The sequence below is a fragment of the Vicia villosa genome, linkage group LG1 (genome assembly GCF_029867415.1).
Source record: "Vicia villosa cultivar HV-30 ecotype Madison, WI linkage group LG1, Vvil1.0, whole genome shotgun sequence".
Lineage (NCBI taxonomy): Eukaryota > Viridiplantae > Streptophyta > Magnoliopsida > Fabales > Fabaceae > Vicia > Vicia villosa.
In genome coordinates, this window is record NC_081180.1 from 74,309,718 (window position 1) to 74,321,869 (window position 12,152).

The 12,152-nt window shown below is 34.6% G+C and overlaps 1 protein-coding gene across 4 annotated transcripts; it reads right to left on the reverse strand.

The window, feature by feature from the left end:
- Window positions 1-1,360: 1,360 nt before the first annotated feature.
- LOC131642298 (protein ACCUMULATION AND REPLICATION OF CHLOROPLASTS 3, chloroplastic) lies at window positions 1,361-11,659 on the reverse strand. Of its 4 annotated transcripts, none has more exons than XM_058912584.1 (16): window positions 11,221-11,659; window positions 10,268-10,326; window positions 9,952-10,016; window positions 9,473-9,607; window positions 9,176-9,224; window positions 8,238-8,350; window positions 8,074-8,145; window positions 7,818-7,928; window positions 7,404-7,585; window positions 4,756-5,034; window positions 4,582-4,658; window positions 4,140-4,465; window positions 3,180-3,284; window positions 2,914-3,051; window positions 2,288-2,454; window positions 1,361-1,737 (listed from the first exon to the last, which is right to left on the reverse strand). In XM_058912584.1, exons 1-16 carry the CDS (start codon window positions 11,535-11,537, stop codon window positions 1,680-1,682), a joined length of 2,253 nt encoding a protein of 750 aa, XP_058768567.1. In that variant the 5' UTR covers window positions 11,538-11,659; the 3' UTR covers window positions 1,361-1,679. The 4 variants fall into 4 exon arrangements, with proteins under 4 accessions (XP_058768567.1, XP_058768561.1, XP_058768558.1 ...); XM_058912578.1 differs by lacking the exon at window positions 1,361-1,737 and adding an exon at window positions 1,775-2,191 and having other exon boundaries at window positions 4,756-5,031; XM_058912575.1 differs by lacking the exon at window positions 1,361-1,737 and adding an exon at window positions 1,776-2,191.
- Window positions 11,660-12,152: the final 493 nt, after the last annotated feature.

The window sequence follows — 12,152 nt, forward strand, 5'->3', positions numbered from 1 at the left end:
GGGATGTCTGACTCATTTCTCTATGCACATAAGCGTGTTGTGCAAGCCTGCCATGTCTCAGTCTTGAAGCTCTCTCTTCAGCCATTACTCCTATAGAATAACAAAATAAACGTTAATAATAAGAATCAAGCTCAATACAAATGAAAAAATGCAAACAAGATAAAATCAGACATGCATTGTCGCTTTTTGATGAAACAAATAAAATCGGAAATGCATCTCCGTACGACCTGTAACTTTTCAGCTTCGCCAAGACCTAAAAAAAATGGTCATTGATCGTACAAACAACATTTCTAAAATGTCTATTATGACTTCTAATCTTGCAAATACTATAAAAATTTGAACTTTAGACCCTAAAACACAATTTCTAGGTGAAATTACATTCACTCGAAAAAGCTTCAAAACAACTTACGAGTGATAATTTTTCTTGCTTCAATCTGGTTGAACACGGAACTTTGTCTAATGCTTGATGATTCTTGATGAAATTTTTGCAAAATGGGATGGTTTTAACATAATGGGTGTTGAGAGGGTTTGAGTGTTTTGCGTATTGGATATATTTGTAAAACTATTGGAGGAGAAGAGGCAACGCGCGTTTAAGAGCCAATACAAACCAGAAATGCATCTTTGGTTCTATTCCGTAAGTGCATTTTTAGTTTGTTTCTACGTGTAGATGTTCTTCAATCTTAAACATTCATATGAATTTGAAGCGCTTCCAAAAATACCTCTCTGGTTCCTACCCGTAGTAGTATTTTCGGTTAGTTTAAAACTGTTACGTAGGGTCTCGTCCACCAAAATCCAAATTTTCAAAGTTTTGGTGCTTCCTGGAAATGTAGTTCCAAATTTCAGAGACATTTTTAAAAATTCACAAATTCACGTGTTGCCTAAGAAAAGCATGAGGTGGATTAAGAAATGCCCTTGATTTTAGACAATTGTTTCTATCCACCCATTAAAAAAATATGGAAGTTTGTCAAAAAAATTCTCATGGTTGTCAAAATACCCTATCGAAAAGATTCTCCCACTATTGTATTTTTTATTTTTTTTTGCTATTCACACCGGTTTTGACCCACCACATATGGGCCACTAATCCGGCTCGTGCGTAGAGGCATGCGCACTAGCCAAACAAGATTGTTCCGCCTGGGAATCGAACTCGATATTCCCCGAATACGTCCTTGGACGGGGCTCCTTGCCAATGGAGCTCAACCGCTTGGTCCCAGTATTGTATTTTAACGTATAGAAAATTGAGAAACTCTAATTTTAATTTAACCGGTTCAAAGTTGAGTTGCAATATCAGCTCCAAATCATAAAAATTTATGATGAGCATGATGAGGATTTTCTCCCGGCATGAGTCTAATAATGAAACAAATTTACTTTAAAAAACCTTGGATGGCTTGTCATGATATACTAATTCAGTAATACACTTTTGAGTGAGTTAAGACACAGGAAAGGGCCATCTATATAATACAAAGACATCAGGATTGGTCTAGAGTGAGAGACTTAGGTAGTAGTATCCATGACGTTCTAGCTTCAAACTTCATTGCATTCAATGTATATACAAAAGCAGCTATTATACAACATAGGAAGAGGATTATTAAAAAACAAATAATAAAAAGATGAAACAAGACGGTAAGATTCACCGTAGTAATCACAAAAAATTTGGTACCACGTCCCTCCTGCTCACTCAGTCATCTGTCTAAAGGCTTGCTGTCTAAAAGAACACCGTGTTCCCAATTTTCAGTATACCTGTGCATATGAGTTACACAGAGAAGTCAATTTGACATATAATCATACTGAATTGGTAAGTACAATATTCTTCAGCCATTTTACTACAGATGTCCGGCATTTTACCAAAAAATAATGGTTAACAGTCAATAGATCCAAGTTCCGATTTCTATGTGTTTGACTCATTTCCATCTAATCTACTCTCTTTACAATACGATCTATATGTCTTCTCTCTACATGCCTAAAGCTTTTTTATAACTAAAGCTTTTTTTCCTACAGAATAAAATCATTTATATGAATAAATGACACCATACTGATTATCACACTAGAGTTTATGTTTTTGATTGGGTGATCAAATTAAAGTTAAGGTCCTTCAACAAAACTTATTTTACCTCTCAATGTCAATGTCATATCTATAGCAGAATGAAGACTTAAAGGGCGGTAAATATAAGTTTGGCGAAGAAATATACTCCCTCTGTCCCAAATTATAAGAGAAAATCACTTTTTAGATTCATTGAATAATTAATGTATCTGTAAATAACTTAATTAAGTAAATTAACTGAGTTTATACCTCGTTCCATTTGCATTCACACAAAGAAATTGGCCATGCCGCCATCCGTCTTTGAAATTGCCGAAGAAGGCATCACCAGACTTTGTGTAAAACCGCCCCTCTCCATTTGCCTTTCCCTTCCAGAAGTTTGCAAACCACCGATCACCAGTGTGAAAATAAAACCAACCCTACATAATTAATAAGCATCATTTACCTTATTCTAGGGTTTACCAAAGTAATAGCCAGCTTATAATGCATGACACACTTCAAAATTTATATAAAAAGCAATCACTTTATTATGGCAGTCTAAAATTGCTAAAATTAGTGTATAAAATCAACACAACAATTGAATATGCGAGTTAACCAAAGTTTATTTCTTTAAGTTGTGTGATGGTATACTTATTAATATTACTAAAATTTTCACTGGTGTATATACAAACATTCGCTCTCACCCGCACATAAATTAGAAATTTTGGCAAAAAAAACCCATACAATAACAGCTGATAGAAGACTTACATACCAGGTAGTTTGAGTATAGATACAAATACAACATATCAACAGTAAAATGACTTTAAAATTTACTTATTGTTCATGTTGAGCTTTGACTGTATCACAAGAGTTAATTTTAAAAGGGTACAACTACAAACCTTGCCGTGCATGGCATCATCCCTCCATGATCCTTGAAACATATCTCCGTTCTTGAAATAGAATGTTCCTGCACCTGATCTCTTGCCACTGTGCCATGAACCATCATAGATATTTCCATCTCGAAGAACAAGACGCCCCTGGTTGTAGATTTTCATTTAACATAGTTATTCTCTTCAGCTTGTTGGCCAAAAAAAAGGAAAAAAGGAAGTTCCTGAGTCTAGCTGGAACAAGCTCTGCTTGTTATTACATATTTGCAAGGATTTACCTTCCCTTCAGGCAGACCACCTTGGCATCGCCCCTTGTATCTTCCTCCCCTATATTGTATTTCCACAACAGGACTCCACTTCATTGACAAATCACGTTCTGCCTCCTGTTAATACAAAGTCAATCCTAAAAAATCAGTACCACTTCGGATTGAAATCTATTTTCAAATTTACCACACAAATGAAATTTTAAAACAAACGACTTAATGATAGTTACATGTTCAATCTACTACTTTATAATTAAACTAACAATCTTAATGGAACAAAGTAGACACTTCCTTTAATCCTCTGTATAACCACAAAAAGTTTGAATCTGTTTTGCACTGCATAAGCACCGGTCTTGGGGGGTTATTAGGAAGTACAATCTTTGGGGATTATTTCTATGGAAGGCTTAACTATTGCACAATAGAAAATCTTCCGCAGCTCACAATCAGGAGGAGATTGAACCGGAGAATCTACATCCATGATTCAACAGGAAATACTTCCAAACGAAGCACTTCCAAAAGTCTGCAAATAGTAAGCAGAGCTCAAACTTGCGTATTGATTTCAAACATTGAAGGGTGGAACAAGTTGGAAATACTGGCCCGGGAGCCTTTTTGGTTCCATTTCTTTTCAATTATTTCTCAATGGAAAAAAGAACTGAAGGACAGAAAAACTCCAGTAAAGAAGGACAAGACACACACCTCGAATGAGGTCACAAATTAAAATAAAATTTGAACAAAGACTAATATAACAGATTTCTCCACTTATGTGCAAAAAATGAGCAATTAAAGGGTGGAAAGTGGGAACACACTTGATGCACATCCAATCTTAAAGAACTCTGTCCTTAACATTGTCAGCTGTAGAATCTGACAACAATTTTTCTCACAAATGTCATTAATAGTACTGATAGAACATTGCGAATGTTCTCTCTTTCAGTAATATATGCTTGAGCAACCATAAAAAATTCCAGTAACTTTTACCAGCATAGATGCAGCACGAACAGACAAAACACCATGCTTCTTTGGCTTATTGCTATTAGCATGTTTTGGCTTCAGAAGTGAAGATGTAAATTCCTTCACTGCTTCCACACCTGAATCTGGCTCATGCTTTTTTGACATAAATGAGATTTCTAAACTGTCTTTCAACTCTTCTGAAGGCCTAACACCAACAGGAAGGTGGAATATGCTTAGGCTATCAACCACTGGTGTAACATCAGCTTCCCTTTCTTGGGCCCATTCTTTTGCCACTTCAAATCCAGGGCCCAGATTCCAGTTTCCAAGTTGTTCCCTCTGAAAAGCACATTCGCCTATTGCAAATTGATTAGAATTTGAACAATAAATTATAAAACACCAAAAATAGAAATTATTCAACAATTGTCAAGTGCATCAACACAGAAAATAGTTATCTATCTCTCAAGATTACCTTCTTCGTTAATGGAATCATAAGGGATAGGAGAATTGGCTATATTGTCAAATGAATCTTCATTTTTTTCAGAATCCCTGTCATGTAATGTAAGGTAGGATAAATTTGTTCGTAAATAGGAAAAGAAAAAGAGAGACTCTGCATGTAAGATAATGTAAGTAAGATAGAGGAAACCTTGAAACAGACAACTTTGAACTGTTGTTGCTCGCGTCTGGCTCCAACTCTGGATACTGCTTGTCAAATCTGTCATTAACAGTACTGGGAATAACTATATTTTCCCTCTCATCAATGCTATAAGATCTCATCATTTCATGAGAAGATACCGCATCCTCTTTCCCAGAGACATTTTGTTGCACACTATGTCTTCCCCAAAAGCTAAAAACAAGAGGAAAATGCAGGGCAAGTTTGGATAGTATACCACCATTGGGGGAAGGTTGTTGCACGGTTAAGCTGCTATAATCATATGAAGAGGGAAACAGGTCAGAAATTCTTGGAATGGAAGTATGGACCTCAAATACTTGACAAATAAACAAAAACTTAGTCCCATTGGTTACAACTGATCTGATTCACACCACCAAAATTACAAAGGCCACAATAATCAACAACCATGTAGCAAAGGTCTAATGAATTACGTATTTAGTCCATGTCATACAGATTCGACAAAGTTTTACATTGGTTGTCAACTGCCTAACACAACCCTCTCCTATTATCCGGGCTTGGGACCGGTTATGCATAGAAAAGAAATGGTCTAATGAATGCCAAAGTATTAAGGTTTAGAAAATTATTAGTAGTTCAGATTCTATATCATATGCACTTTGAAATAGAGTCACCTTATCAACCAATAAGTCTTTTATGTCAATCCACGACTACGATTTAAGAAAGTAAGCACATTATAGATTGATAGACAATGTCTACTAATTATCCAATTTCCTATACTGAAAATTGAGGTTTTTCTTTTGTTTGAGGGGTGGGGGGGAAACAAATTAGTTAATTTGTAATGGTTCCAACTCATGACCAATCTCCAAATAAAGCCATAATTTTATTTCCAAAAGATAGTCACCAACGGAATGTTCTAAGAGCGTGTAATTTTCCTCTTAATCCTCAAACAAATTCATCCTTTACAAGACCTGTTCGCAGGCACTTAACAGACACTTGAAATTCTTTTGTTCATCCCGCCTAGACCATAAAACAGTCTTATGTTAAAGGAATGACGAGATCCTAATATATTGCAGTCACCTATTATTCCTAGCAATTTCGCTACCTTTAGCTCTGCAGGGTTTTCAGATACCCGTTTTCTAAAATCTAGTACCTCCCCTCTTGTCATTGAAGGGCCAATGTTATCAATTCAAATTATACATCAATCTTCGACTTCAAATGAACCCCGTTATTTTCTTTTCCTGTCTGTGTATGAAGTTCTAGCAAGATATAGCAAAGAAATAATAGAAAACAGACTATACCCCATTTCCCATTGGTGCAAATACGACACATGAAATCAAAGAGAAAAAAGCATCTCCATCAAGGCCCATATACAACACGGGAATAAAACTTGAAGCATGTTTCATAATAAGGCAAGCATAATATGTTGAAACTAGCATTTTACAAGCAATTTTTTTTCTAAACTTTAATACTGATGCAGAGAGAGACAACAGAAAATAAGACAAAACCCGCCATTTAGCCTTTGAGAGTCACATGCTCCCATGCACCTATACATTAAAATCTTGAGGATATTGTTTGTCAATACGTACCAATACGCTGATATGACGTGATAAACACTCGACGCGTGCCAGTGAAGCATCGGAGATCTTTTTCTTTTTTAATTAAAAATTTGTGACACAACTACACGCCATTTGATCCGTCGTAGACCTATCGTACTTGCGTCTCCCATCTTGCATCTCTCGCTTAAGCCATATGCATCGGTTTGCTCACACTCAGAACACGCAAGCAGCAGCCATGTGCGACTGTTTTCTCTCACATGTTTAACTGAATTTTATTTTCTAAAATAGTGGCAGCAGCAATAGTTAGCTGATGAGGGGTTAATACTAGGGATTTAGGGTTTTAGGAATTGGGACATGTTGTTCATACTTGATTTCTGAGGCTTTTCTTAAAAGCTTGTTGGGACTCAATTTGAGTATTTAATTATTGAATGGCTCAATTTGTAAGGATCAATGTAACATTGTATCTGATGCTCGTATCGTATCCGTGTATCATTGGTCACATGTAGATTTTTTTTTTCTTCTTAAAAAGTTATTGATTTATAAATTATCAACAAGGGATTGAACCCTGGACCAACAACTTCCTTAACCCAGTAAGCAAGTGCCAACTAAGCTAAGTGTCAATCCCAATACAACATTAACAGTAAGGGAGCTATTGCCATCAAATTCAGCTACATAAAATAAGTTTACTAACAAGCATTCACAACTTCAAGTGAGATAGATGATTACATATTAGGAAGATCCTAAAGTCCCACATTGGCTAGAGATAGAGCTTTCAAAGAATATATATAGAGAGGGACACTCCTCACCTTACTAACCGGTTTTGTAAGGATGAGTTAGGTCAAACTCTAATATGGTATCAGAGCCTATCGATCGGACCATGGGCCGCCCACCATTAATATCCACGCACCAAGCCCAAAAAGAGTGCTGGGCGTGAGGGGGTGTATTAGGAAGATCCTAAAGTCCCACATTGGCTAGAGATAGAGCTTTCAAAGAATATATATAGAGGGACACTCCTCACCTTACTAACCGGTTTTGTAAGGATGAGTTAGGTCAAACTCTAATATTACACAAGTCTCCTTCTCTCTGCAAAATAACAAAGATACTTACCCAAGTGTAAGGACAGTTGTTATTAATAGGTTGGGCTCGACATCAGGCTCAAGTACTGTTGATATTATAATATCCCTCGTGTATTCTGTTGTTTGACGAAAAGTACGCAGAAAGACTGCTTTATCACTATCATTGATGGGTTCAGAACACGCAATAATGCATATAACTGCACTATTTGGATCCTGAAAAATATGGTGATTATAATTTTATACAGTGGGACAGAAGGAATAAGAATCAGAAATTAAAAAACTAAACACTTCCAATCAAATATTTTTAGAAAATGAATCTAAAACAGGCCGAGGAAACCATTCTGAAAAAGGATCTACTAGCAATATGGTCATTTTGAGCAACAAAAAAATGCACTTGTGTGATCCGCAAACAAAGAAAAAATAACTTATTTAAGGCGGGTGATACCTTCAAAGAAGCGCCCAGGAAAGGACTATCAAATATAGACTGCAAAATTGAAGTTTTGATATTATAAGCAGCCCCAAATCCAATTCTGGCTTCTTTATAGCATTCCAATATCTGTACATAGTAAGACGGGTTTTAGAAAAATAAAGTGCCTTGATAATCGAGATAGATCCCGTTTCAGGAAAGATATAAACAGGGCTATAAAGCAACATTTATGGGGAAAATGTCTGAATTGTTGATGAAAATCTTAGAAACTTACTTTAATAATTTCAGAATTGCTGGCTTCTTTCATGCTATTGTGCAATCTATCTATAAACTTTCTGTGTATTTCCTGTAAAACATTCCATCTATAAGTCTTCTTTAACCATATGATACTTTTACACAAACAAATAGCAAGAGAAATACTTGAAAATGAAACTTAACTGATTTTAGAACTGATATGGCCTTAATAGCTAGCAAAACAGCATCATTTGCAGTTTTCATAGCCTCGTCTAGAGTCAACAAGTCTTTTTTGAGAAGTGCATCAATGTCAATTTCTGTCTCATAAACAGCAAAAGTGGGCAAAATTTCAAACTTTTTATGGGCGCTTAGGTGATTCAATTAAAAATAAATTATACTTCTCTTGCTTTTCGTATTTAACTTTAATCAATTTCACTCACAGGAACTTTAAACAACTTCCAACATTCACCCTTAATCCAAATGATATAACTCCATTCAGTTACCATACCTTTCCAATTATTGTCACCATATGCATGTTACACTCGAGAAACTCTGAAGAATGCCTTGTTTTCTGTATTGCAGGCAGTTTGGATGGTTTGAATAGAGGTTTTGATAATTGTGTCAAGTTTGAGTATGTTTAAGAAATATGGATCAAAGTTCTTTTAAATGTGTAGCATGTCGGAAATATAATTCAAAAAGCATTCATAAGATATGTACAAAAAGTTGAGTTCTATCCAATGATTGGTCTTCAAATATACTTAAGATTTTAAGGTGATTTGCAAAGAAAATCTTGCAAAAGTATATGTAGCCATGAACTTATTAAGGGTATTTATTTTCTACTATCCATGGAAGTAACAAACCCAACTGACACTTACCATATATCAGTTTTTTTTTTAAAGGAAAAAATAGATTCCACTTATATATCAGATTGACTAGTATTGATTCTATAACTGATTCGTTTTCTCATATCATGTTGCCAAACAAACAAAGGCATTGAAGCAGCTTGTGACATATGCCTCAATAATGGGAAAATCATCAATTCTTTTATAAAAAGGAAAAGGCTTACCTTTCAAGTGTAAAATTAAATTTGTAAAAATCCAATGAGTCAGGAAAAAGTTGTAAAAATATAGCACATAGCTCACCGATAAGTAAATTAGTATTCTTCTTAAGTTTCCCCATCAAAGCGTTTACCTGAGAATTCGTAACACAAATAATTATATCATGCGAACAAATATGCTTGAACTACAAATCATAACCGATTAAAGGAGGAAACTACAACTATCATTAAGTGAAAAATATTAACATGTTTGATAACTTCCATTGGCATTTTTGCGAGAAACCATAATTGATAAGATGCTGAGTTCACTGAATTATTCATCATATTGCATGCATCTTTGTTGGAAAAACTATCATAAAGAATTACAAAGCGTTGTTAATACCTCATCTTTTCGTCTCAACCCTTCAAAGCTAAATGGCTTCAAAACTACAGCAACTGTGAGTCCATTTGTGGACCTTACAGTTTCAAAAATATCAACAGCGACGGTGTGGTCGGATCCATATCCTGCACTAGCCACCTAAAGAAAAAAATGGGGGATAATCAAAGGTCTATTTAGACTACTTTCACTAATCATGGCTGGAAAAATACATCTTAAGGCAACCAAACATCCTAATTCGTGTCAGACAGCTTTACTGTATCTAATAATAATGCAAAAAAACATGCCTTAGAATTTCAGTTATAAAATATATTTTATATGGTGATGAAATAACAAATTTAAGTAGTTCAGTTGATTTGTGAACTTTACAACATCAGTTTAACAGGATAAAGCAACCTACGCATGAGGTAACTTAATGTATGAAGATCATCAATATTGAAACAAAGATTTTACTACGAGAGTATTAAGGAAAGGAATGTACAAACAAGGACAATGGTCTTTGAGCATGACTTCATAAATACTGGAGCTTTGACAATTCCTGAGCAAGGTTCTGCAGAAATAACGTCAACTATCAGTAACGTTTAACCAGAGTGTGAGATATGTTTGGATATTTGAACTGAAATTTATTTTGAAAACAAGGCATTAGCCCTATTTTACTTTACTTATTTTCTAATTTATTGAAAAGTTGTGACTTACATAATGAGTCTGTATTCTGATTTGAGGTTAAAGTTTCATTTTTGGTAGTGAAATGCAAAGCATAATGAAGAACAAGGGAAGAAGAATCAGAAATGAGAGGAAAACCTTCTTTAGTTGGCCTTTGTTGTAATTGCGCCTCTTGTGAATCTTTTACAATGACATTCCTGCAAGATGTTGATAAATCTAGACAAATTCAAAATGAGGCAAACGAAAAGCAATTCCAGAATAAACTAGATCTTTTTCTGCAACGAAAGAATAACTAATCAAACTACAACCAGAAGTTATTTATTGTACACTCTAAATGAAGTACTATTTAATATCAGGCACAAAGAGACCATCAACAATGCTAATTCAATATTACTAATTATTTAGTAAATTACTTTTTTAAATTACTTTCAAGATCAGGAGACGTAAAGCTTTTCATGAAAATACATTTTAAGCCATTGGATCAAAACTGCATGAGTTGCGGTTATTTCAAAATCGGCAGCTGATTCGATTCCCTTGTTCAATCCAAGTGAAGAGTAAGGAAAATGCTTTATGTTACAAACGGCTCTCTTACAAAATAGTCACAACTCACGACACGATATCATTCACAGAATACCCATCATTTCCAAAATAATCAACATATCCATTCCCATTTCTTCTTAAAATCGGACAAGAACTATTCGTGATTTCTGTGTGATAAATAAAAATGCTAGAAGGGAAATTTAAATTCCCAAAACTAGTTAAAGTAACTACAATCTTCCGGCCAACTTCCGGCCAAACCTTTATTGTAACCACCAACCTCTCTTCTAAATACACTAAAATCATCATGAAATATAGAAGGTAAAACATCAATTTTCGCGCCAAACCTAATAGAAAAACCTAAAGTAACAAATACAATAGTGAACAACATTTAGATTCCGAGTTACAAAACGAAAATCCATTACATTACATCCACTGAATAGCCTCACACGCTCCAAAATCTAACGCAACAGTTTAAAATGTTCAATTCACCAAACTTAACAACAAGAATACCGCATAAAAATGATTACAGTTACAGGAAGCTAAACAATTACCAAAAGCGCAGAGAAGACAACTGAAACTGCGAGTTGAAGCAGAAATCAAGAACCGCGTCCTTCCTACCGCCAATGGCAATCACTTCGACGAAATCGGAATTGGTTTCACGGATTTCGACTCCACCGTAACCGTTCGACAGCGGAAGCTTCTCCGAGCACATCCTGATCTGCGGTACCTGTTTTGAATTGCGACACCGAAAGCCATAATGGTAGTGACGAAGAGAAAGAGAGTAGCGAGAGTGAAATTGATTCGAGGTGGAATGGAATATGGAAGAATTAGAAACAAGTTTGAAGTTGGGGAATGCAGAAAGTTCCATTTAGGCTTCCATTAAGATTAAGAGCTATATTCTACTTCTTTATTTTGTAGAGGTGATAAGCAGTTCTGACTAATAATAAGGTGGATAGAAGTTCTTAACTACCGGAGGGAGACTGAGTGAGGTCTTATGACACTTTGGTATCTAATACTATCTCCGTTACTTTATATTAAAGTGATAATTCAATTTTTTAGATTTATTGAATAATTAATGTATCTAGTCATTATACATATTAAATATATTGATTATTCAATGAACCTAAAAAGGTGAATTGTCTCTTATATAAAAGAACGGAGGTAGTATCTAATACTATACATTTATAAAAATAAGTACTATTTGAAAATCTAATATATATATATATATATATATATATATATATATATATATATATATATATATATATATATATATATATATATATATATATAAATTGAAGTATTTGGAAATTCACTTAACTTATTAAAATTAACATTTAAACTAATCACCAAGGGTAAATTAGGTTTTTTGTCGTACTACTATCACCATATTGTTTTGACATTTAATATCGCTGATGTGTCAACACAATAAATTTTGACAGCATTTATTATTTTTTTTAAGGTGAATTCTTATCTACCCAAC

What these genes read in the sequence shown, in the direction of transcription:
- LOC131642298 (XM_058912575.1), bottom strand. Translation starts at nt 11,537, where the DNA reads ATGGAACTTTCTGCATTCCCCAACTTCAAACTTGTTTCTAATTCTTCC. An exon ending in GGTTGAGACGAAAAGATGAG is followed by an intron (nt 9,225 to 9,472) that starts GTATTAACAACG and finishes ACGAATTCTCAG; the next exon opens with GTAAACGCTTTGATGGGGAA. An exon ending in TGATTCCATTAACGAAGAAG is followed by an intron (nt 4,466 to 4,581) that starts GTAATCTTGAGA and finishes AATTTGCAATAG; the next exon opens with GCGAATGTGCTTTTCAGAGG.